The sequence below is a fragment of the Oryza brachyantha genome, chromosome 2, assembly GCF_000231095.2.
Source record: "Oryza brachyantha chromosome 2, ObraRS2, whole genome shotgun sequence".
Classification (NCBI taxonomy): Eukaryota; Viridiplantae; Streptophyta; class Magnoliopsida; order Poales; family Poaceae; genus Oryza; species Oryza brachyantha.
In genome coordinates, this window is record NC_023164.2 from 6603334 (window position 1) to 6625118 (window position 21785).

General features: G+C 41.2%; 1 protein-coding gene and 1 long non-coding RNA gene across 3 annotated transcripts; one reads left to right on the plus strand and one right to left on the minus strand.

The window, feature by feature from the left end:
• Window positions 1-1515: 1515 nt before the first annotated feature.
• Window positions 1516-12270, minus strand: LOC102701145 (protein TSS). Its single transcript, XM_015833057.2, has 23 exons — window positions 11996-12270; window positions 11663-11724; window positions 10920-11012; window positions 10744-10816; window positions 10307-10579; window positions 10100-10164; window positions 9680-9811; window positions 9553-9594; window positions 8725-9255; window positions 8476-8636; window positions 7766-8264; window positions 7496-7558; window positions 7301-7402; window positions 6840-7160; window positions 6637-6729; window positions 6446-6547; window positions 6258-6362; window positions 5360-5493; window positions 5044-5227; window positions 4737-4868; window positions 4505-4617; window positions 4045-4126; window positions 1516-3943 (listed from the first exon to the last, which is right to left on the minus strand). The coding sequence occupies exons 1-23, from the start codon at window positions 12063-12065 to the stop codon at window positions 2042-2044; spliced, it is 5334 nt and encodes a 1777-aa protein (XP_015688543.2). The 5' UTR covers window positions 12066-12270; the 3' UTR covers window positions 1516-2041.
• Window positions 12271-13977: 1707 nt separating this feature from the next.
• On the plus strand, window positions 13978-19323 carry LOC107303607. Of its 2 annotated transcripts, none has more exons than XR_001549564.2 (3): window positions 13978-14138; window positions 18439-18537; window positions 18789-19323. It is a non-coding gene; the product is annotated as an uncharacterized LOC107303607 (long non-coding RNA). The 2 variants fall into 2 exon arrangements; XR_001549565.2 differs by lacking the exon at window positions 13978-14138 and adding an exon at window positions 17837-18080.
• Window positions 19324-21785: the final 2462 nt, after the last annotated feature.

The following is a 21785-nucleotide window of genomic DNA, read 5'->3' on the forward strand; positions in this document are numbered from 1 at the left end:
GACCGATAATCGGCTAGGTCCTGAAGCATCCATTGGTTCGATAGCCGATTGGCTGCTTTTGGTTTAACATTATTTTATCTGTCTTGTCAGGTGTAGAATCAAAATAACTAGCACGTCTAATTCCGATTGTTCCAAGACTAACGACCTGCACTGAAGCTAAGCAGATCAATATATTTGGTGTCAACAATCGCCACCATGTTCTATGAGTTCTACGAGCTCGTGTCGCCACTAGCCCGCCACTCTTTGGCACATGAGCTAGGGAGCGATGACAAGGGGGGCTGCTTCGACCCTTGCACAGCTGCATACGTCATTGGTGATTGTCCTGCCACCTGGATGCGTCGCTTGAGTAGAGCAAGTAGTACTTACAATGACCTAACTTACTTCTATCTGGTCATCGACTGTAGCTAGAATTAGTCGATGTTTTTTGGTCTGACCAGTTGATGCACAACTACTTCTCCGTTGTGCATGGCTTGGTTCACGCATGGGTAAATGTTCTTCTGCATTTTGTCTCTCTTGCATCTCTTGTCTAATCCTTGCCTCAACTTCGTCGATCTTCAAATTTAGTTCATGACTAAATTCCTCCCTAAGTTCCTCTCGGAGTTGTTGCTTCAGACGAAGCTCCTTGTCTTCTTTGCCAATCTTCCTCTTCTTGTATTGCTATACTTGGCAAGCCCAATCTTTCGAGGGACGGTCGACCCAAGTCCTCTTGTATGGCCTCGGTGCTCAGGATTACCTAGTGCGCGTGTTAGTATGTCACTGAGACTGCACGTCGCCTTGCGAAGAGTCTTGCTCCGCAATGACTACATAGAGTTTTAGTACAATTACTACATACTTTTTGAAAAATAACCCTTACCTATGAAAGAGATATCATTCGAGTACTCACAAGCTGGTCATATACTTTGGCATCTACAGTGCTTAGGAACGGAACTGCCTCCATCTGGATTCGATCTCCCATGCGCTCTTGCCCAATTCCTTGCACGTTCAACGAGGATGTCAGCAAATGGAGCTACAATGTTAGATTATCAGGTTGCCTCGTCCTCCCTGCGCCATTGCTCCATCCTCCCGATGTAGCCACCAGTTCCCAACCTATGGGGGTGTTCATTCCGTGCCTAAAACTGTCTATGTGCCTCACTAATGGCCTAGAACTCCGTTGTTGTCACGCCTAGAAATTTACACCAATTTCTCGGTCCAAGAATCAGCCCGAGTACACCCTACTAAAAGTTACTTTATTAGTATATTACTTATATGACACAAGACAATAATAATAAGAATATACTTTCAAATATAAATATGATAATATCAATTTTATGTCATGAAAATTATATTCTAACAAAGTAATATACGGTCAAATCTGTCCTAACAAAATAAAATAGCCCCTATATTTTGAAATTGATTAAGAAACAATGTATTAGCATCACAAGCATGTTCACGAAGACCAAAACCGATTACATATCCATCTTTCAATTGGAGCCCCTGATAACCCCGGCGCCGGAGTCGGGAATTTTGAGTCCTGCATTTCATCTGGGTAAAATTCACATAAAAAAAGCGGCCAAATAGGCACCACTTTCTTTATAATCTTACATGTTTTAACAATTCTAATTTATCAAAATTCAGAGTAAAATAAGTACACATATGTTATGTCGACAGATGGTCCAGCACATAATGACATGGATAATAAAATGATTGGAAAAAAAAAGGAAGGACTATGAACTATGGTATGCGTTCACCAATCTCTCGTGTGCTTGCTCTTCCCAAGTTTCTTTGGAGCAATGCAAAGCAAACAGAACGGAAAAAGGGCTCATCGATCACTCTCAGGAAGAATTCTGCAAAGTTCTCTACCATTGCATAAACCTTTGAAGGCCAGTGGAACTGCAGAAGCATGTAGATGCTACATACCATGAGATGGATCAGGAAAGGAACTAATTCTCTACACAAAATAGCAGTGTGCCGGTTTGAATTTGTATGCTGTCCAGAAGAAAAAAGGCTCATCTGTAAAAGAATTAAAATTTCTGTGTGTACTGAGAAGGTTTGTCATCTTTTCTCAGCCTGCAACCTCAACAGCCTCAGCTTCTCCGTCACTGTAGTCTGCCCAGGACTTTTGCTTTTCAGTCACGGCTGAACCATCTTCCTGGGTAATTGCACCACCTTCATCACCTTTAGAAGCAACAGTTTGCTCAGGCCCCACTTCGTCGTCTTTATTTTCCACATGGTTCTTGCCATCTGTGTCCGGTTTTTCACTCCCATTTTCAGTATCAATCCCGCTAGATGTATCATTTCCTTCAGGACTGGTCTGGCTAATTTCAGAAACTTGTGGGGATGCAGTTAAGGGTGACTCTATTATACTGTCTGAGGGGGAAGGAAGGCCATGCGGTGAAGCTTCAGTGCCACCTGGTGATGTTTGAGGTCCATTTGGAGAAGCTGGATTACCATTAGGACTCCGAGATTGACCTGGCACAAACTCAGCCGCGTTAGGGTTCATCACCCTAGGGGCAAATGCGTTTGCTTCTGTAAGGCCTTCACCACTTGGCAAAGCAGACTTGTTACGAGGGCCACGGTGACCTGATCTGTTGTAGCCTCCAGCCAACCGTGGACCATAAGGGACTCTTGCAGTTGCAGATTGGTGAGGGTGCTTACGCAGAGGGATGGACAACATTGGGGGTACATTGGCTGGCGATGGCAACAGTCCTCCATGTTCTCTGAAACCTGGAATGGCCATTGACCCGAAAGCCGGAACAGTGGAGGGATTGAATGGAGCAGCAGCAGCAGAAAGCTTACTGGCTGTCTCTTTGGCACCTGGTGAATCATTCTTTTCACTTTCAGATGGTGAAGATTTATCATTTTCGCCTCCACTAGACAGCTGGTCTTGAGCATCCTCTCCAGCATCTCTTTCATCGTCGTTGGAGGAAGAATCATTTGCCTCAGTCACCATTGATGCTACTTCGTTTGGGGCATTAGCTTCAGTTGGTGCTGTTAGTGATTGAGATGAAGATGATACATCCGAGCCAACAAGATCTCTGTTCTTAGCTACAGACGTCCCTACTAGATCTGAGGTCTTTTCAGGCTCTGTCTCTGATTGATTAAATCCAGATGAAACAATAGTTTGCTCATTATCAGGATTGGAAGATTTCCCTTCACCAGTTTCTTTCGATACTTGAGAAGTATTACCCTTTGGTGACACTTGTATAGCTCCATCTTTCTCTTTAGAAAGGTGACCATTACTTTCCTTTGGGGGCTTAGCACTATCAACATTTGCACCTGCATCAGTTGTATCTTTTTCCTCCGTATGTGCATCATTCAATGCTTTGACAAGAGTTCCTGGTGCAGCTATTGCTACTTCCTTGTATGATAATGCCTTCCTTACTGTTTGACTGGCAATAGGTGTTGAAGACAGGATCGCCTTGGCAGCTGCTGGGGTAGTTGCAGGGCTTGGAGAAACAGAGTTCGGATTGGATGAATTCTCCCCACTGTTTGATGATATAGCAGGGCTGCCTGGTTTGGAATTGAAGCTTGAACTCTTCACCAGTTTCTTTGCAGCTACAGCCTCATTAGGTGAAACTCGAGGGGAAGAGAAGTTAGAGGAAGCTCTTCCTTTGAATCTTGCATTTTCAGTACTGTTTAGTGCATTTGTACTGATCTTTGCCAGATTTGGCCTCCTTGAACTTCCGCCAGTTTTGCGGTTCCCTGTGGATCGTCCCTTTGGAACTGCTTCTTGCCACCCTTCATCTGACGTGTACTCTTCAGTAAAATCATCTTGAGGTATACCTATACGGCTTATGGTGTTAACTGATGTTTCTTCTTTTGATTTTTCGTGAACAAATGTTCCATTCTCTTTGGCTTCAGAACTTTCCTTCATAGGTAATGAATGGTCATTGTTAGGTGGTGGGCTCCTTTGATCTTCATCATCAACTACTTCAGATGGATTTTGCCCGGTACGGCCTTTGATCTATTATTCATAATGCGCATGTATGAGAACACCCATCAGAGAAATGTATAAATAAAAAGGTGCCATACAGTACCGGTTAAAGGTCTTAACATTGAACATACCTTCGCACGGGCTTGTTTCTTCTGCATTTCCTTAGCCTTGAGTTCATCATCTGGATTGATATAATCCAGAAGATCTGATACACTGACAAAAAGAATATAATATCAATACCTAAGCACAAGCAAAAGACAATCATCAAAAATAGATCAATCTCTAAACTCAAAGAAGTATATTCTTTTCCATTTTTACACTTCTGCACCCCCAGAATAAGTTGTAATCATGATAATATGACAGTGCCAAGCTTAGAGCAAGCTATGACATCTATTAAAATATCCATGTAGACACTTAGAGATGAGTATTATTTTTTTCCTCTTTTCTTAGATGAAGAACCTCTCCCATTTAGAAATGGCAACAGAGTAATAGAGATGAGTATTCACTCACAAATAAAACAAAGGTCAATCCTAACTTTTCCAGCCTCTTCAATGAAACTATGTGGCAAAGACAAGCAATCGTGTCATCTACCTCAGATGGCCTCTGCTTGCTATTGAAGCATCAGGCTTTGGAGTACCATTACGTGCTGCTTCCTGTTGCTCTAGTGCTTTGGACTCGAAGTATTCAAGCCAAGCAGCAGCATCCTGTAGAAAACAAGGTTATTAGATTTCCTTGTTGCAGTGAGAACAGAAAATCACTACTGACTGAAATTGATGGATAAGTGGAAGAACGCATCACCAGGAAGCATTTTTTGTCAGTTTACCTGTGTACGAAGATCTTCTGACCCAAGCTTTGCTTGAAGTATTCGTAAAGTAGTTTTTTCATGTTGGACACTCAAAGAGTATGCTTCCATTAAAGAAAGAGCAATAGCAATAGCATGGTAACTAGCAGCAGTCTGTCAATAAGAATATCGAGATATATCTGAGCTTTCATTCTCCAGTTTTGTTCAAATAATGAGGGAATGGTCCTCATAATGTCCAGCAAAGCGAGTGCACATCAAAACTCATGTGACCATGAATTAGAGTATTGTGTGTGTAAGACAGCAATTTAAAATAGGTGGGGTTGCAAACCTGTATGTGATCAGCACCAAGCAATCGTTTGTTGCATTTTAGAGCCTCATGAAGATAACGAAGTGCAACATGAACATTACCCAGCCCTTCTTCCATCATTGCCACATTAATGTAAGTTGCAGCAGTATTAGGATGAGAGGGTCCACATGTCAGGTGCAAAAGATATAGTGCACGATTCACATACCTGACACAGAAAACAGAATATAACATAGTTGAGGCTTCCAAAGAGAGTAGATAGAACAGACTTCATAGTTATATAAACAAACTAAATGGCACCCTAAGCATATAGCTTTTGTAAATGACAACAAGCACTTACTTTAACGCCAATTCTGTATGTTGCAGGCGATAATAGAAAACTGCAAGATCTCCATAGCTTTTCATCGTATCTGGATGATCAAGTCCAAGTTCTCTCTCATTGATATCCAAAGCCTTCTGTTGATAGATAGTTGCCTGGTAAAATAGAGCGTCAAAATTTATAGAGAGCCTGCCTTCAAAACACTGGATAATATATAATCTATGCTTACAAAAGTTAAACCTTCACTCAAAAAAATACTCCCTCTTTGATCAAAAAAAAAAAAAAACTCCCTCCCCTTCATATTGCAAGACTTTCTAGTCTTGTCTATATTCATCCATTGATTAATGCATATAGTTTATACATGTGACTAGCATCTATATGAATCTAAGCATGACTAGAAAGTTTTGCATTGTAAAATGGAGGGAGTATGAATTAACCACTCAAAAAGTGTATACCACTTGAAAAAAACCATATGATCATAATATTGTTGTTCAAAAATTGTTCTGCATCATTCCATTTATGGTACCAAAAGTTTTTCTAAATTTACAAAGCAACTTCATAAGCAATTAACATTATTTGCACAGAAGATAATTCTTGCATGATTTAAATTGAACAATATTACAGTTTACAGAACACTGTGAAAAACAACTGCTGGCTACTCCCTCCTTCCAAATATATAAGGGATTTTAAGGTATCGTCTGTCCTTAAATGTAAGATATTCTCTAGTATTACTTGTCTCACATATATCATTTTTCAGTCAAATTTTTCCCATCATACCCCTCAACTAGCCTCCTATCCCAGCCATCACTTATTTAATAAGGGGCATATTAGTCATTTCTTCTTATCCTTAATCTTTCTACATAGGGAAAGATCCCTTATATATTTGGACAGAGGGAGTAAAATCCCCAAAAAAAACTACCTGGTTGAAGTCACCAGTATGATAAAGAACTACCGCCAAAAGGCTGTATGCTCCTGCTGTCATTCTGTGATAAGGACCACAGACAGCAACAAGTTTTGCAAGAGCCTGCATAACCATATATAATCAATGGGATGTAGTGTTCAAGAAATCATCATGATGTGCCATGTACAAACACTAGGATTTTGTACCTTTGTGCCATAGTTAACAGCATCCTCAAGTTTTCCTTTGTCCAGGAAAGTTTTGGATGACTCCAACAGGGTTCGACCGTCTGCTGATGAGCACGCAACATGCTGGAGTAAAGACAACATGGTTAAAAATGTTAATAAACAGGAATTGTTTGGATCTCATTCAATTACAGAATCCAAAGAGTAAAGTTTACCTTGTAGATAGGAACAATGCTGATTATATCTGACCTTCTGAATGGATTTGGCATATCCATGTCATAATCTTTGGTAACTAGCTCAAGTCCTACCTAAATTCATGATTTTTCGTTGAAACCATCGCTCCAAAAGTGAAGTGGTGTAATCTATAATGTTAAAACCTCAAGGGAAAAAGAAGCAATATTAATACCTAAATTATTACCTTATGGCAGATACCACGGAGGATGGCATATTTTCTTAGATCAAGGCGATATTCATCTTTCCATATCCAGCCAAATCTCTTTACTAGAAAGACCTCCAGCCACCTTTGCCTGAGATTGTTATCCTCGTAGCACTTTCCGTCACTATTTTCTTCAGGAAACGGTCCCAACAAGATGTTCAGACATGATGCAACGGCCTCAGCCATGTCATTTATATCATCAACAGCTGCAATAACAGCCCGAAGTACATGCTTAAATGCTCGAACTACCATCTCATGTATACACAAGGATTGTATATGTGGGAGCTTGTCAGCAAGCTCAACCTGAAACATAGCAAAATAAAGTAGTATTTCAGTTGTCATGCTGATGTGAAATATATCTTATCCTTTTCAATGGAATGAAAATTCTATTTTTGGTGATTCAAAAACAAATCTAGGACTCAGCCCAACTATTAAGTATGTACCACTTGTCCCAGTGAGCGCATCTGAAGTCCCCTGGTGTGCATAAAATCTGTCAATGTCCTTCCATCAACAGGTGAAAGCTCAAGTGAACCAAAATCTGCTACCTGATAACACATAAAGGTGATGTAGTATTAATGTCTGTGTCTTACAAAGAACACATGTTTGATATTGATTCCCACATGAGTACAATACATTACCAATTTTGGCAGGGCAGTATCATCATAATATTTGTGTGCCATCTCAATTAATTCATCAGGTGACTGCATAGAAAGCATCCAATCATAAAGAATAATGTCACAGTGAAGAATGATAGGAGCATGTAGAATAACAATAGGTTCATATCATCAGACAACTAGTACATATTTTGTTGTGACATGTAGTTGTTTGGAGCGGGGACCAGTAATAAAGAGGTAATTTCTTGTAACAACATTTGAGAAATCTCCAAACAGACATGATCAGGGAATAACCTTCGCATGAAGTCCAGTTTCAGATTCCTTTAGTCTCTGGAAAGCTGCTTCCGGAAGCCATCTCTGCAGAATTGCCTCTTTATCCTCCTCTGTGCTTGAAGAGTTGACTGTTTGCGCATCATTTGTATTTGCCAGAGTGTTTTCTTTCAGGGATACACTTTTTCCACTCTTGTCATCTGTCTTCTTCTTGATCTCCTTCAGCTGACCAAACTGTTTCCCCAGACCTTTCACTGTAGGAACATCCTTAGTCTCCTCATTTTTCTTGTTGTCAGCTTTCTCAGAAGTTTGATTCTGTAGGTGCTGTACCCAGCAAGCTCCAAGCTCCCACCTAATTGGTCTTGTTTCTCTTGGAGTCTCACATTCAAGCTTCTGCAGACTATTTGTCATTATCTTGCGCACAAAATTTGCACTATAGTCACTCTCTTGAGGACTAGAACTTTGCAACCGCTGAACTCCACCAGATGGTTGAGTACATGGTTTATGAAGCAGCATCCTTAAGCTGAAAAGGGACAATGTGGTTATCATAGGTTTTACCCAAACAATAAAATGGTAACAACAGATAAAAATACAGAGAGAACAAATGAACTCGACCAAGATGAACAGAGGTAAAGTAAATTACATAGGGCTGGTTTGGGTAAATGCATGGTTAAGAATTATAAAGTTAACATAAGAAAATATCTGTGCATCTTGTCAAATTTCCGAGTACTAACCTATTGACATTGAGTGCATTGCTACCTCCTTCAGGCTGATCTTCAATGTCAATGCCATGCCCCACTAGAGAAACAGTTGTCAGTTGAGCATCTACTGGAACTTGAACAACAGCTGTGTATCCGCAATGCTTCACAACCACCACACCAAGGGTAGCAGTATCCTGTAAACTAATAGAATTACATCGACAATAAACAGGAAAATGGAAAAAAGTAATCTGCAACAACATGTATCAAAGAAGAAAGTCTTACATGTACTGTTGCACTCTCATCAGCAGTGATGCCTTTCAACAGATTTCTCTTAGCAAGCTCATCAGACAGCATTCCTGGAGCCTGACTTCCATCTAACTTGACATCTAACTTAGAACTTGCATCTGCTTTGTCCTTTGTGACTGTTATTTTCATATCTCCAATTTGTTGCGTGTGAAAATCTGGATTTGTGGTGTCATTTGGTGTTTCATGTGAACTCTTGTCAGGGACTGTTTTCTGAATAGCAGCAACAGCTTTAAGAACAGCAACATCTACAAACAAACTATGGAGTAGGAAAGCCTTCCTGTCTCGGATTTGCCTCTCCTCAGCTGTTTTGCAAGGCATTGCAGCCAGTATGGAAAATTCTTTTGCCCATGGCCTATGGTCATGTTTTCCATCTCTTCCCTGGCCACCACCATTGCCACCCCAAGTTTCATCTTCAGTTGGAAGGGGTGGGAACACCGATGGCAAATCAGCAACAGCAGGTGGAACCACCCAGGTGTTTGACCGGAATCCATAAGGAAGGTTTCCAAACTGCAATGTCAATAAAATGTGAGCTATGAATCTCTCAAATGCAATTTTGTGCTAATACATGAGAACATAGAAATGTAGGTACATTTTTAAAAAGTACATTAGTTTATTTCCACTTCCATGAACTCCATGGTTTCTGTGGAAAACAGGGTATATTTCTTCAAATGAATTGACCAACAAACCTAGAAAATTTTCTGTCCAGCCTAAAGTCCAGCTTTGGAATTAAACTTTTTAAATGGCCACATATACAAGCATGTCTGAAAAAAAAAATCAAGAAATCAAGCATTAGCAAGACCTCACCTTATTGTGCTCAACAAAAGCCTTCATAAGAGCCTTGTAAGCCTGAAAAAAATGCACACACATTTCCACAACAATGAGATACCATTCATTAAGAATCAAATCACAGAATCTTCAAGGTCGCACATACTCCATCAAATGCCCGGCTTGTCTGCTGCAAGAGCCCAACAAGGGAGTGACAGATGAGTGATCGCTTCCCTGCTGGATAGAATCCAGCTATGGAGGCCACGATGGTCACCGGCTTCCCGCTACAAACCCTTACCTTCACACAACGCCCAATTGCAGAAAACTTAGAGAACTACAGCTGCAAATGATCCCATGTTGCATCTTTTGACACTGGCCAGATTGATGGTTATGGCCGTGACATGACAAATTAATTATAATTTTCATTTTTTTTTCATATATATGAGTTGCAATCTAGTGAATATATAGTTAAATTAGCAAGAGATTTGAAACAATAATTTCCACGCCCTATATGTTTACTGTAATGCCACCGTATCAATCAAAACAAATTCAAAAATTGAGCTATTTTTCTTTGAAGCAAGCTCACATCGATCTGGAAGAAGTCATCATCCTTCTTGTCATCAACGAATGGGCGCGTCGACCTCCTAATATCTGCAACCAATCGCAATTTTCACTTAAAAACAGTGGAAAATAAACCAAAATATTCACCTAAACCAACTCATTTTCTGCTATTCCCAATGCGGCTTAAAAAGAAATCCCAAAAAATAATCAAAACAACGAAACCATCACTCACAATGGAGAGGCGAGGAGAGGTGGGAGAACGAGAAGAACTCGTAGAACTGGCCCAGCTTCGGCGGCGGGTACATGGGCTCCTCCCCACCCCCGCCGCCGCCGGAGCCGGGCGAGCCGGGGGCCTTGGCAGCGGCCTCGGGCGGGGGCGCCGCATCGGGCTTCTGCTGCTGCTGCTGCTCCGGAGCGCTCTTCCTCGGCCCGAACGCGGTGGTGCAGGCGACGACGTCCAGCAGGCGCCGCACGTGCGCGACGGCGAGCTCCTCCGTGTAGCTCTCTGCGCCCACCGGGAGACGGACACGGCGGAGCTGAGGTCAGCGACGCGCGAGACTCTAACTCCGAGTGGCCGACATGCGGGCCCCACGATACAGGGGCCCACGTGTCAGTGACCCTTCTCTGGCCGTTGCCTTTTTGCCTCGAGGATTTAAAGGGGTTTCTTACCCTCGACGATGCTGAGGTGGCAGGGCTTGAGGGAGGCGATCTCCACCGTGTCCTTGAGCTGGGCCCCACGAACCTGCGTCGCCGTCCACGCTTTCAGCCGCACGAATCTCGAGGCGGGTGTGAGCCCGTCGGGTCTATGGTTGGGCTGGGCCCAGTGTGGGCCTGGGACAACGTACCTCGTGGGACAGGGAGTAGTTGGTGAGGTGGCATGTGTCCACGTGGACGGCCAGGAGCTTCCGGACGTCGAGAATCCTGTCCGTTGATATGCCCTGGAGCACCACAGAACGCAAAATGAGACAGCGAGTTAGCACCTTGCATTTCTGCCCGGTTGCCTTTTAAACAAAATTTTGAGTATAACAGTCTTATGACCCTTTTTTTTGTTTAAAATTTGTATATATGTGAGCTAATGAGACGAACTACTAATGAATTTCAACTATCTATGACCCCCTTTGCGTTTGCGATGGAGGAATTTTGATGGAATTGGATAAGTTTCTGAGAAAACCATATCCAGTTCATATGTTTCGAAGGAGCCCTGCATTTTGACAAAAAGATGGGTAGCCAATCTGCAGCTGCTTAGTTCATACATGTTACAGTACAGTTTAACCGCAGCTTAGCATAAGAAATGAAAAAAAAACGCGTATTTAATTCATGGAATTCAAAATAAATAACTAAGGAGTTATAAAATAAAAAGAGAAAACAGGTAGGCCCTTTCGTAGAAGATAAAGTAAGTGAACCGAGAGAGTAACACGCAAGTACAATTAAGGCCATCGAAATCGAAAGGGAGAACCAAAAGGAGCAGTGCATATTCAGTCACAGTGGTCACTGCTAACTGAAGAGTGGTCCATATATATATTATAATTGAGACATAGAGATAATTAAGGGTGCGTTTAGTTGAGTTCAGAAGCTAAGCTCAGCTCACCTTGAGCGTCAGCTGCGTGTAGTCCGGCGTCTCGACGGTGACGTCCAGCACGGTGGGCAGAACTGCACCAGCATCAGTAAATTCCACACAAAACCAGTCAATTAATTAATTAACACTGAAACAACACACTCTTGCTGAAAATCAAGCAAGCAGTCTTCATTCAGTTCACTCTCTTTGTTTCATTCTTGCTCTCCATATAATGGAGAAACTTGTTTTTTTCACAAAAAAGTTTATACCAATTCGGACAGACTTAAACATATATATAGAGAGAGAGAATGAATTCAATGAATTCAAATTCAGATGGGGAGAATTGGAGCCAGTAGCTAGCTGCACCTTTCTCTTCCTTCTTCTTCTTCTCTCCCTTGGCCTTGTGAGGTTTGGCCTTCCCAGCCTTGGGCGCCATGGTTGATTCCCCCCCCCCCCCAAAGCTTAGCTTAGCTTAGCTAGTTAACTGCACCAATGAATGAATTGAATGAAACCTGGGCAATTCTTGTTCTTGTGACAGAACCAATTAAGACTCTGAAGCAGCAGCTCTACGTTGCCCTTGGCATTGCAGAAGAGCTGGGGATGATAGATAGATAGACAGATAGAGAGCGAGGAGAGGCAGTGGAGAGGGAGCTAGAGGGTGAGAGGTGATAAGAGGATAAGGGATATATATATACATATAGCTGCTTCTAGCTAGCTTTCAGTAGTAGCAGCAACTTCTACTGGCTCTGAACCTCAAGTACTGTTTTCTCTGCAGGAGGGAAGAATAGGACAAGGGTGAAGTGTTTGGTGAATTATTCTAGACCAGTAATATATTATGAAATTCCAGAGTTTTAATTTTGCGGGCTGTAATAGTGGTTTACGTGTGGGTCCCAGAATAATCGACCAATATGTGATATGCGGATAATTTACACTACACCTTTTCTTTTCACTTGTGCTTCTGTTTATAAGTTAAAATTTAAAATTATTAACCTTAAATTTGAAGCTGATCTTTAGATGTTTTTTCATCAAAGTTTATCTTTCATCATTGGCTTTAAGATTGTTAATAATATGTATATAAATTTTTAACTCACAGATTATTTTTCGTTTGTAAATGTTTCGTTTGTCTTTTTTCATGAAACACCCAAATATGCATTCACCCCTTAATAATGGGTTGGTTTTATTACATATTTTGCGTGGAGAACAAATTGTTCAAGCGAATATGAAACCCAGCACACGGTCTAAATGAAAATATATGAGCTGTTAAAAACTGTATCACAAGAAAAATTACTAGCACTAGTCTACTACAGTATTTAAGGGCTCTTGTGGAAGAACGTAGAAGGATCAAGGGTGTCAAAAACATATAAATAGGAAAAATGAGGGAATAGAACGACAACATGGTTCATTGATTTCATGAATGAATAAAAAAAACACATCGATCAAAGTTGGAGACGTACTATCATTTATAGAAAGGCAACGACTCGGAATAATAGGAAGAAAAGAACATAAGTTAAGATTTGATGCTTAATCATTTTGGTCCAAATTTCCTATAGATCAATTGGTTCATTGTTCGATTGGGATTTTCAAAAGGAATTTGTAGGCCAGGAAGAAGCAAAGGACCGGAGGACAATCTTTGCATATACGAATTCGCCCAAGTGAAGAGTGTCATTTTTTCGCTATGGTTATAAACTAAAATCCAAAATAGTTTTTTTTACATCATGATTTATTTTTTACATTGGATTTTAGGTTGCTATATATATAAAAACACATATATAAAATTTTCATTCATAAATGATTTTTATTTATAAATATACGGTTTGACTTTTTGTCTAAATAATCTAAATAATCACCCCTACACCTCTGAGCAGCGTTGATTGATGCATGGGTGGTGTAGATGATACTGCAGTTATGGTATTTGGCATGAGTGTATTTTTAAAAGTAGAGTTTATTATCGACTCTTTTCTAATCCATATAAGTAATAAGAGTTTATTTTATAATTTATAATGATATGTATAATGGTAGAGTTAGACGTGATTTCTTCATTATGTAATAAAATATTTTTTATACGCTAGTTTTCTTTTTATACACCACCATGTAATAAATAATTAAGGTGTGGTTTGCGAAAAAAAACACCGTGTTTATTTTAGGTAATAAAACAAGCAGCATTCTAGTGTTGCGCGCGTGTGCTAGGTAGGTGGCGGTGAGTAATTAAGGTTTGGAAGGACGCAAGCAGAAATTTGGAGAGGAAAAAAAAAGAAATTAAAAAAGAAAGAAAGAAACCAACGGCCAGGAGAGGCCGCGCCCTCATCTCATCTTCCCCATCGGATCCAAGACTGCCTGTGGCGCAGCCATGTCATCTGCGGCCCCCCACGCAACGCTATCTATGAAATCCGGTAGCTGCCCCCACAAATGCCCTAGGCATTTCGCTGCCGGTCGTCCTCTCGTCGGCGCGTCGCGTCGCGTCCACCCGTTCGGCTCCTCGCCGCCGCGCCCCCCTGCCCCGCACGTAGGTGTAAGTACCATGTGCATGTACATATATGTTCAGCAAAAGGTTATTTTTCGACTCCCTTGGTTATTGACCGAGTTTGATTTTTATTGAAATAGGATGTAAATACCTCTCGGCTATCAATTGCAGATTAGCTATAACTCTCGTCGTTCTTAAAAAAAACTTAAATCTCTTGTCAGTTTTGTCCTACATGGCACTGAATTCAAGCAAAAATCATTTTTTTATCCTACCTAAGGTCTGGTTAGTTGTTAAAAAATAAGTAATTTAAAATAGTGGGATCTACCTATCTGTTAAGGAGACAAAAATATGATCCACTTATCTCCTTGTAGATGATATAAGGTTCGTCCATTGTCAAAGTATACACAAGATTATAGCAAGTAGGGTGACATGTGGATTTTTATACAGGTTTAAGTTCTCTGATGGTAGGTAATATCTTACTACTATTTATATATATGTATTCAACAAGGACCACGTAGAGTACAAGATGGAGCAATCTACTCTTCTAGCCTCTACAACTACATTGTAACATTCTAAGCAACCAAATCGAAGTCATTGACTAACATTAACATGACTCCTCAGATATTGACTCAACGGCGTTTATGTTTGTCTTGGCTATCAGGTCTTCTACCCCTCAATTGCCTCCTTATCCAAGTATATTTAGTGAGACAAGTATGGATAATATTCAAGTAATTTTGGTAGGAGTGGAGTAGGCGAACTTTGTATTTGTTTCCTTATCATACACTCTTTCCTTACCTCATTACGATTTGATACATATGTAAGGGATTTCCTTTTGTATTGAACTTAGTATGTAGTACACTAACACCCTCCCATCCCCTCTCTCCCTCCTTCTCCTCCTTCCCCTCTTTCCACCTCGTATTGCCATCTGACGGTGATTGTGGCTGCATCCCCTTTTCGTAGTGGAGCAAAGGCGGATGTGTATCATACCAGTAAGCTTGACCCCAACGACTGCAATGGATGGGGGGCTAAATGGCTCCGACGATGAGGAGGGGGGATGGAGGACTAAATGGCTCCAACGATGAGGAGGATGGGGATGGGTCAGCTCAATCTCAACGTTTGCGGTGGTGGACCATAGATGAATAGAGATGGGAGAGCTTGACCCCAATGGCTGCAACTGTAGGATGCAGGGGGATGAGCCCGAGGACAAAGAGAAGAGGTTTGTGCACCACCCGACACCTACATCTAACATCATGTTGCCACCTCCTCTGTAAGTTGCCTTCTCCTCAAGCTCCAACATCACCAAGACCTAGCACAAAGAGAGTCATGATGTTATCATCCATAATTGGCTCCTCGGAGCAAACTATGTCCTAGATAGCAGTGCGGTCACATAGCTCATGCATGTTACAACGACCACCGCTGCTTGCAAAACTCGTCCCTTACTCTGTTTGGGGTGTTGGATTATTGTTGGCATCATGGCCCCTAACCAATTCCGCCTAGCATTGTTGGCTTCGAAGCACCCAGTCATCCCCCCAAGGTGTGGATAACAAGCCATCTCATCTCGTTATTGTTAATGACCTAAAGGCTCGATTAACAAGCTAACTCGTTAAGCTTGTTAGGCTCGTTAGCTAGATACATCTCATTTAAATAATCTCCTAATTATAAATATATCATTTTACCATATATTAACATAAGAATAGATACTAACTAACAAAGAACTCACTGAATACAATAGTTTGGATGTAATTATAAGACTAAGTAGCGAGTACTAGTTAATAAGTTCTAAATATGTAAAAGAAGTTATATAACGATCTAAACAAGCATCCCGCGAAGCTGGCTCATTAAGCTCACAAGCTAAAAGCCTACCTCAGCTCGACTCATTAAGACTGAGTTCAAATTAATCTAAGGCCGCGTTCGGCGTTGCCTACAAGTTAACTAACCTTCCCTCGTTTTTCACGCGCACGTTTCTCGAACTACTAAACGGTGTATTTTTTGCAAAAAATTTCTATAGGAAAGTTGTTTTAAAATCATATTAATTTATTTTATATTTTTTAATAATTAATAATTAATTAATCATGTACTAATCTATTACTCCGTTTTCCGTGCCAGCCCATAAGTTAACTTATCCCCCATCCGAACGGGGCTTAAGTCAAGCGTGATACGAACTAATTCATGGCATAAACTTTGAGTTTTTTTTCCACCCCTAGTCGCCCGCTACCTGCTCAACCTACCACCATCACACCTTGAAACCGACGCACAGGAGCGCCCAAGCTAGTAAGAACCATCACCACCTTGCACCTGTACGCCATGTGCTCAAGCTCGAAGAGGAGAGGAGGTGGTGGCCCGGATGGAGCTCGAGCTAACCCTAGTGACATGCAGAATCGACACGAATAAACCAGCCTACCCACGTGATTGTAGTGTCACGTATGTCGAAACCGCTGTCCAAAACCGTCAGTAGAATTAAGTTGACCTAATATTCATAGTTAGGAGTCTTTGTATCTAGTTTTATGGTTAGAGGATATGAATCAAATTCAACCAATCATCGATGAAGTTAACATGGACTTTTCATATATATTTAAGGGTAATTTATGTTTTTGGACATCTTTTATTATCCAAGTTTCTCTTTAGGCCACCATTAAACTTATATTTTTACTTCGAACTAGATAAATTTATCACTGATGTAATTCACCTCAAATAAATATCTTTAGCAATGTCTAGCCTCGATTTCGATAAATATACAGACTAACATATATATGGGAGTTGGCGAGTACATCGAAGCCGATGTGTTTCAGGTCGTTGATGTGTACTGAAAAATTATTTAGTATTTCTAAACTATAACAAAAGAACATTTATCCTATTTAAAGTAAAAAAAATAGGTTTATGGGTGATCCAAAGCAAAGCATAGGTAATAAAATAGGATGCAAACCATAATTTACTACTGTGCTTGTGTTCTTTCTCAAGCGGAATAAGTTCACTTGACGTCCCTCAACTTTACATCGAATCTACGAGACATCCCTAAGCCCCAATACCAGGAATCTTCGCCCCTAAACTATATAAAACCGTGCAATTTTAGTCCCATAATAGTATGTATTCCTGGTTTCGCCGACATGGCATCCTAGTCAGCAAAAATAATTTTAAAAAGATATGTGGAGCCAACATGTCAGCCTCACTTCCTATTCTCCTCTTCTCTTCCAAAAAGGCAGCGTCGACGTGCCCGTCCGAGCTCGCCGCTGGAGTTCTACTACCTCGACGCACCCGGGGGCGCAGTCGAGCATCATCTCTCGAGCGCACCTGTCGCAGTCGTCCCGCAGCGCCCACGCCGCCGACGACCGCGGCGCAAACCTGTGGAGGCATGAGCACGCCAATAGGCTGTTGGTGTCAACGATGAACTGCACTGCACGTCGTGCCGGGGCTCGGAACGCCACGCCTTGGTCGGCCCGTTCAAGATGAACACCTCCTGGTCGCCGAAGGTGTCCATGACCACGATCACCGGGCTCAGCGACGGGTCGGAGGGGACGAGGGGCTCTTCCACGCCGTCAGCATCTTGTTCTCAGGGCCGGCCCTGAGGCAGCTCCGTCGGGGCGACCGGGCCTGAGCCCCTAGGGAAATAGGGCCCCCAGCCATATATGTGTGTGTATATAGATAGATATAAATATAATCAATTAAACATAGTCATATTTGGCCAATTAATAAGTATGGCCCAGTGTGATCCATCATCCATGTATTGTTCTGGCCGCAGAACGTGAATCGTCGTCGCCTCGGCCTCGTCAGTCATTCTAACGCGTGATGTTCCCCAGGCAATTCTATTCGTTCTCTGCTAGTTTCTTCCCAAGACGAGCGCCGATGACACCGCCCCTGCCGCCTCCTCCCTTGAAGTGCCATGCCGGCAGGATTAATGGAGGGAACTCATCCAATTTTATCCATCTCGAGCAACTTGTCTGCAGTTTGCAACGATCTACACCAAATCAGCTCCTGTTGCCCGTTGCATCCATGGTATGCAGATGCAGCATACTCTCCTCTGTCCTCTCTGATTTCTTTCTTTAATTTCCTGTTGAATCCTTAAATACCAATCCATGCCTGGGTTGAGCGCCTCAGCCCCAGCCCCTGACTTGCAGTGCTAGTTCCTTCAAATTCGTTTTCCCCTCTGCTAAAGTTTTCATTCAGTTTCAGTCATTCAGATTGCAGTCATTCAGATTAGCTCATTTGTGATTGTCTGTAGTCTTCAGTGATTCGGTATGCTGCTCCATTGGTACAATTTCTTGGCTACAAGCCTATAATATATTGCATATGTAGAACTATGTGATTTATGTTATTTTGCAAAGGTTCTAAATACTACGTGATATATTTTCAGGTGTTCTTTTTTCAGAGAACAGAGTTTGAGGACTGAGGTAATTCATGCTTCAATAACACAGTTTCAGATAATCGGATTTTGATCATTTGCACATCAAAGGTACTACTGTTGGCCTGGTGTTTCTAAAATGTCATCTAGGATTAGGAAGTATTCATCTGGAAGTGAAAAAAGAAAGAAAAAAAAAGAAACATGTAGGTGAGTTTATACAAATATCGTTAGGCATTTGGATTGACAATTATGACTTATAATTTTTCTCTATAATATAATCGATGTTGTCAAATTGGGTTCAACGGTATAATGGAAAGATTTTTGTATGTTTGAGAGGGCCTCCATCTTTGTTTTGCCCCTAGGCCCCCTAAATGTGAGGACCGGCACTGCTTGTTCTTCCCGACGGCGAAGTCCACCCCGATCCTCAGCCCTCTCCGGCCCCAACAATGACGACGCGGACGACGAAATCGAACATGTCGAGGAAGCGGCGGTAGGAGAGTAGACGAAGCGCTCGCCGCTGCGCTGGGCGAGGCCAGCGACGAAGTGGTCGACTGGTCGTTGAGGCCAAGGTTGAGGACGGTGTCCGTCATGCTCGGCATGGAGACGGCGGCGCCGGAGCCCCCGCCCCGCTTATTAAGTGAGTCATTATTTGACTTATTAAGTGATTTAATTCTCTGTAAGCTGCAATTACATAACCAAAACATTATGACTATTTATCGGATATTGGCATGCATGCATGCAGCGTAGCAACATATAGTATACATATAAACAACTTTAGTTTAGACAATCAATTCATGACTTTGAAGGTAGCTAGGCAGAGTTGAGTACCATGGCAAGCAGGCATGGCGCTGTCTAATTAATTCCAGTTGTAATTCTCCTATTTGATCTTTGTCATTTGCCCTCGCTCGCTCGGCTCCGCCATAGGCCGCCAGCCCCGCTCACCCGGCTCTGCCGCCAACCCGCCCGCCGACCGCGGCTCCGGGCGCAGGAGTTCGCCGCCGCCTTGCGCTCCCCTGCAGCTCGCCGACCGCGCGCCACTCGTTCGTAGCCACCCGTGCCGCGAGCTACCTGCACGGGAGAGGAGAGATGAAGAAGAGAGAGAAGAGGAAGGGAGAGAATGGAGAGAAAAGAAGGAAGTGGAAAAAAAAGAAAGAGGGAGTTTGACATATGACTTCCCATATTTATTTTTATTTTCTCCTTGCTTACTAGATGTCATGTCAGTAAACCATCCATATATACTGTTATTGGACCAAATCTGTACGATTTTGACAACTCGAGTGGCTAAGATTTCTAGTATTAGACCTTAGGGATGTCTAGCAGACTCGACGTAAAGTTGATGAACGGCGGGCGAACTTATTCCTTCTCAAGCAGATGCGTGAATGGGCCGGGCCAATCAAGTGAGGAGGAGAGGGAGACGGGCCTTTATTTATGGGCCTACAGATTTTGTTGGGCGTAAAATCACCCGTCTGCCCAGAACCCATCTAGCCCAGAAACCCATCAACATCTACATGTCAGGCTCGCTAAGGCCCACAGTCTAACTGCTTTTCGTTTTCAATTCTGCGTGTTTCATTTTTTTTTTCCCCTGAGCCGTTACTGCGCCTGTGTTGTTTTTAGTTGAGTTGAAAACAAAAAAATAATCTCGTGATCAAGTGTCATGCATATAATTGAAATAAAATAATGAATGAAATAGTTGAGTTGAAAGTTTCGGATATGGAGTTGGAACTTTTGAATCTGGAGTGCAACGTTTCAAAATTTGGAGTTAAAAGTTTCAATTTGGAACTCTAAGTTTAAAAAATGTTTGAGTAGATATTTCACTCGAATATTCAAATTTGATGTTTCAAACTTTTTGTACAAGTATAAGGTGAAAATCTACATACCTATATACACATGTCGCCATTCAATGAAATTCAGAAAAAAAGTTCACTTTACTCTTCCTGAGCTATTTCATTGGAGCACTTAATCGGCTAAGCCATTTTTTGGCTTATTTTACGCACCCGAACTATTAAAAATGGTTTATTTTACTCTGTAATACTATTTTTATTATTTGTTTCTCTCTATATTACTCATAGTTTTCACCGAAATTTTGTTAGAATAATAGATATCTTACAGTTTACGTCTCGGCAATCTTTTAGAATTTTCGAACTATTTATATAGGTTGGAAACACCTTAGAGTGATTTAAACATTAATATATTAAAGTTCAAGCAAATAGTCATGAAAATATTGAAAATATTTTTAAAATTTGATAACGGTGTCATTCTGCGGTCCTATTAGCAATAGCAATGAAGAGAAGTGTTACGAAGCATTGGAAGTGAACTATTTTCAATAATTTACGGTGTAAAATGAGCTTAAATACGAGTTAAGTGGTCTAATCAGTTAGTTAGTTTGAAGAGTAAAATGAACTTTTTTTTTCCATAAACTAATCACCTAACCAATCCGATCATTTTGGTTAATACTAATCCGCTTAACTACCTCCTCCGGTTTGGGCCGTGCACGTGCACGTTCCCCATCTCCCTGACATGGCATTCGCCACATGCCTGCGAGCGCTCCCAGCGCCTCGCCACCGAATATTTTTTATTCATATGTTTGTCTTCTAAAAGATTCACGAAAGCATATTCTCATTTCAACTTACCGTATAATTAATTTTGTCCAAATGAACAGAATGCCTCTGGAATAAAACTTCTAAAATTTATGCAAAAAAATCCAAAATATCAAATGTAAACATCCAAATTTTGATTAAAAAAACTTAAAATATGCTATTGCGGAATTTGTGTCAAAATTCTAGAAGTTTTTATCTTAAGTGTATTTTGTTATTATAACAAAATTGCACGGTACTATCTAAGAGTGATGTATCATAGAAGTTAAGAAAAAGACAATCGTAAACTATAGAACGTGACAAAGTTAGTAGCATATTATTCATCGGTGGCAAACTCAGTCCCACAGTAAATTATCCTTTTTTATCTGAACAAATATTCCATATAATTAACATTGTTTGCAGATTAAAATAGGCACTAATAATTAATAGCACCAATAATATTTTAACCTCACTGTTAGCATATAACATGTACTAGCTAGATGGCAAGAATTGTCTGTGATCTATAAATTGAGTATTAACAAAAATGGTATATAGTTTCATTGAAATCAGAAAGTACATTCGGCGTTTCATATTAAAATCTTAAGCCCAAGTGCCCAACTAGACCAATGAAATTGCTGCTCTAACAATGTGCATGCAACCACGTAAAAAGGCATCAAGGAAGAAACTTTGCACAATGATAAAATGAAATCTTCAAAAAATGCCATCTAAGACAGTTAATTAGCTCATACAATCAGCATTCAGCATGCTAAACTCTAATGAAAGCTC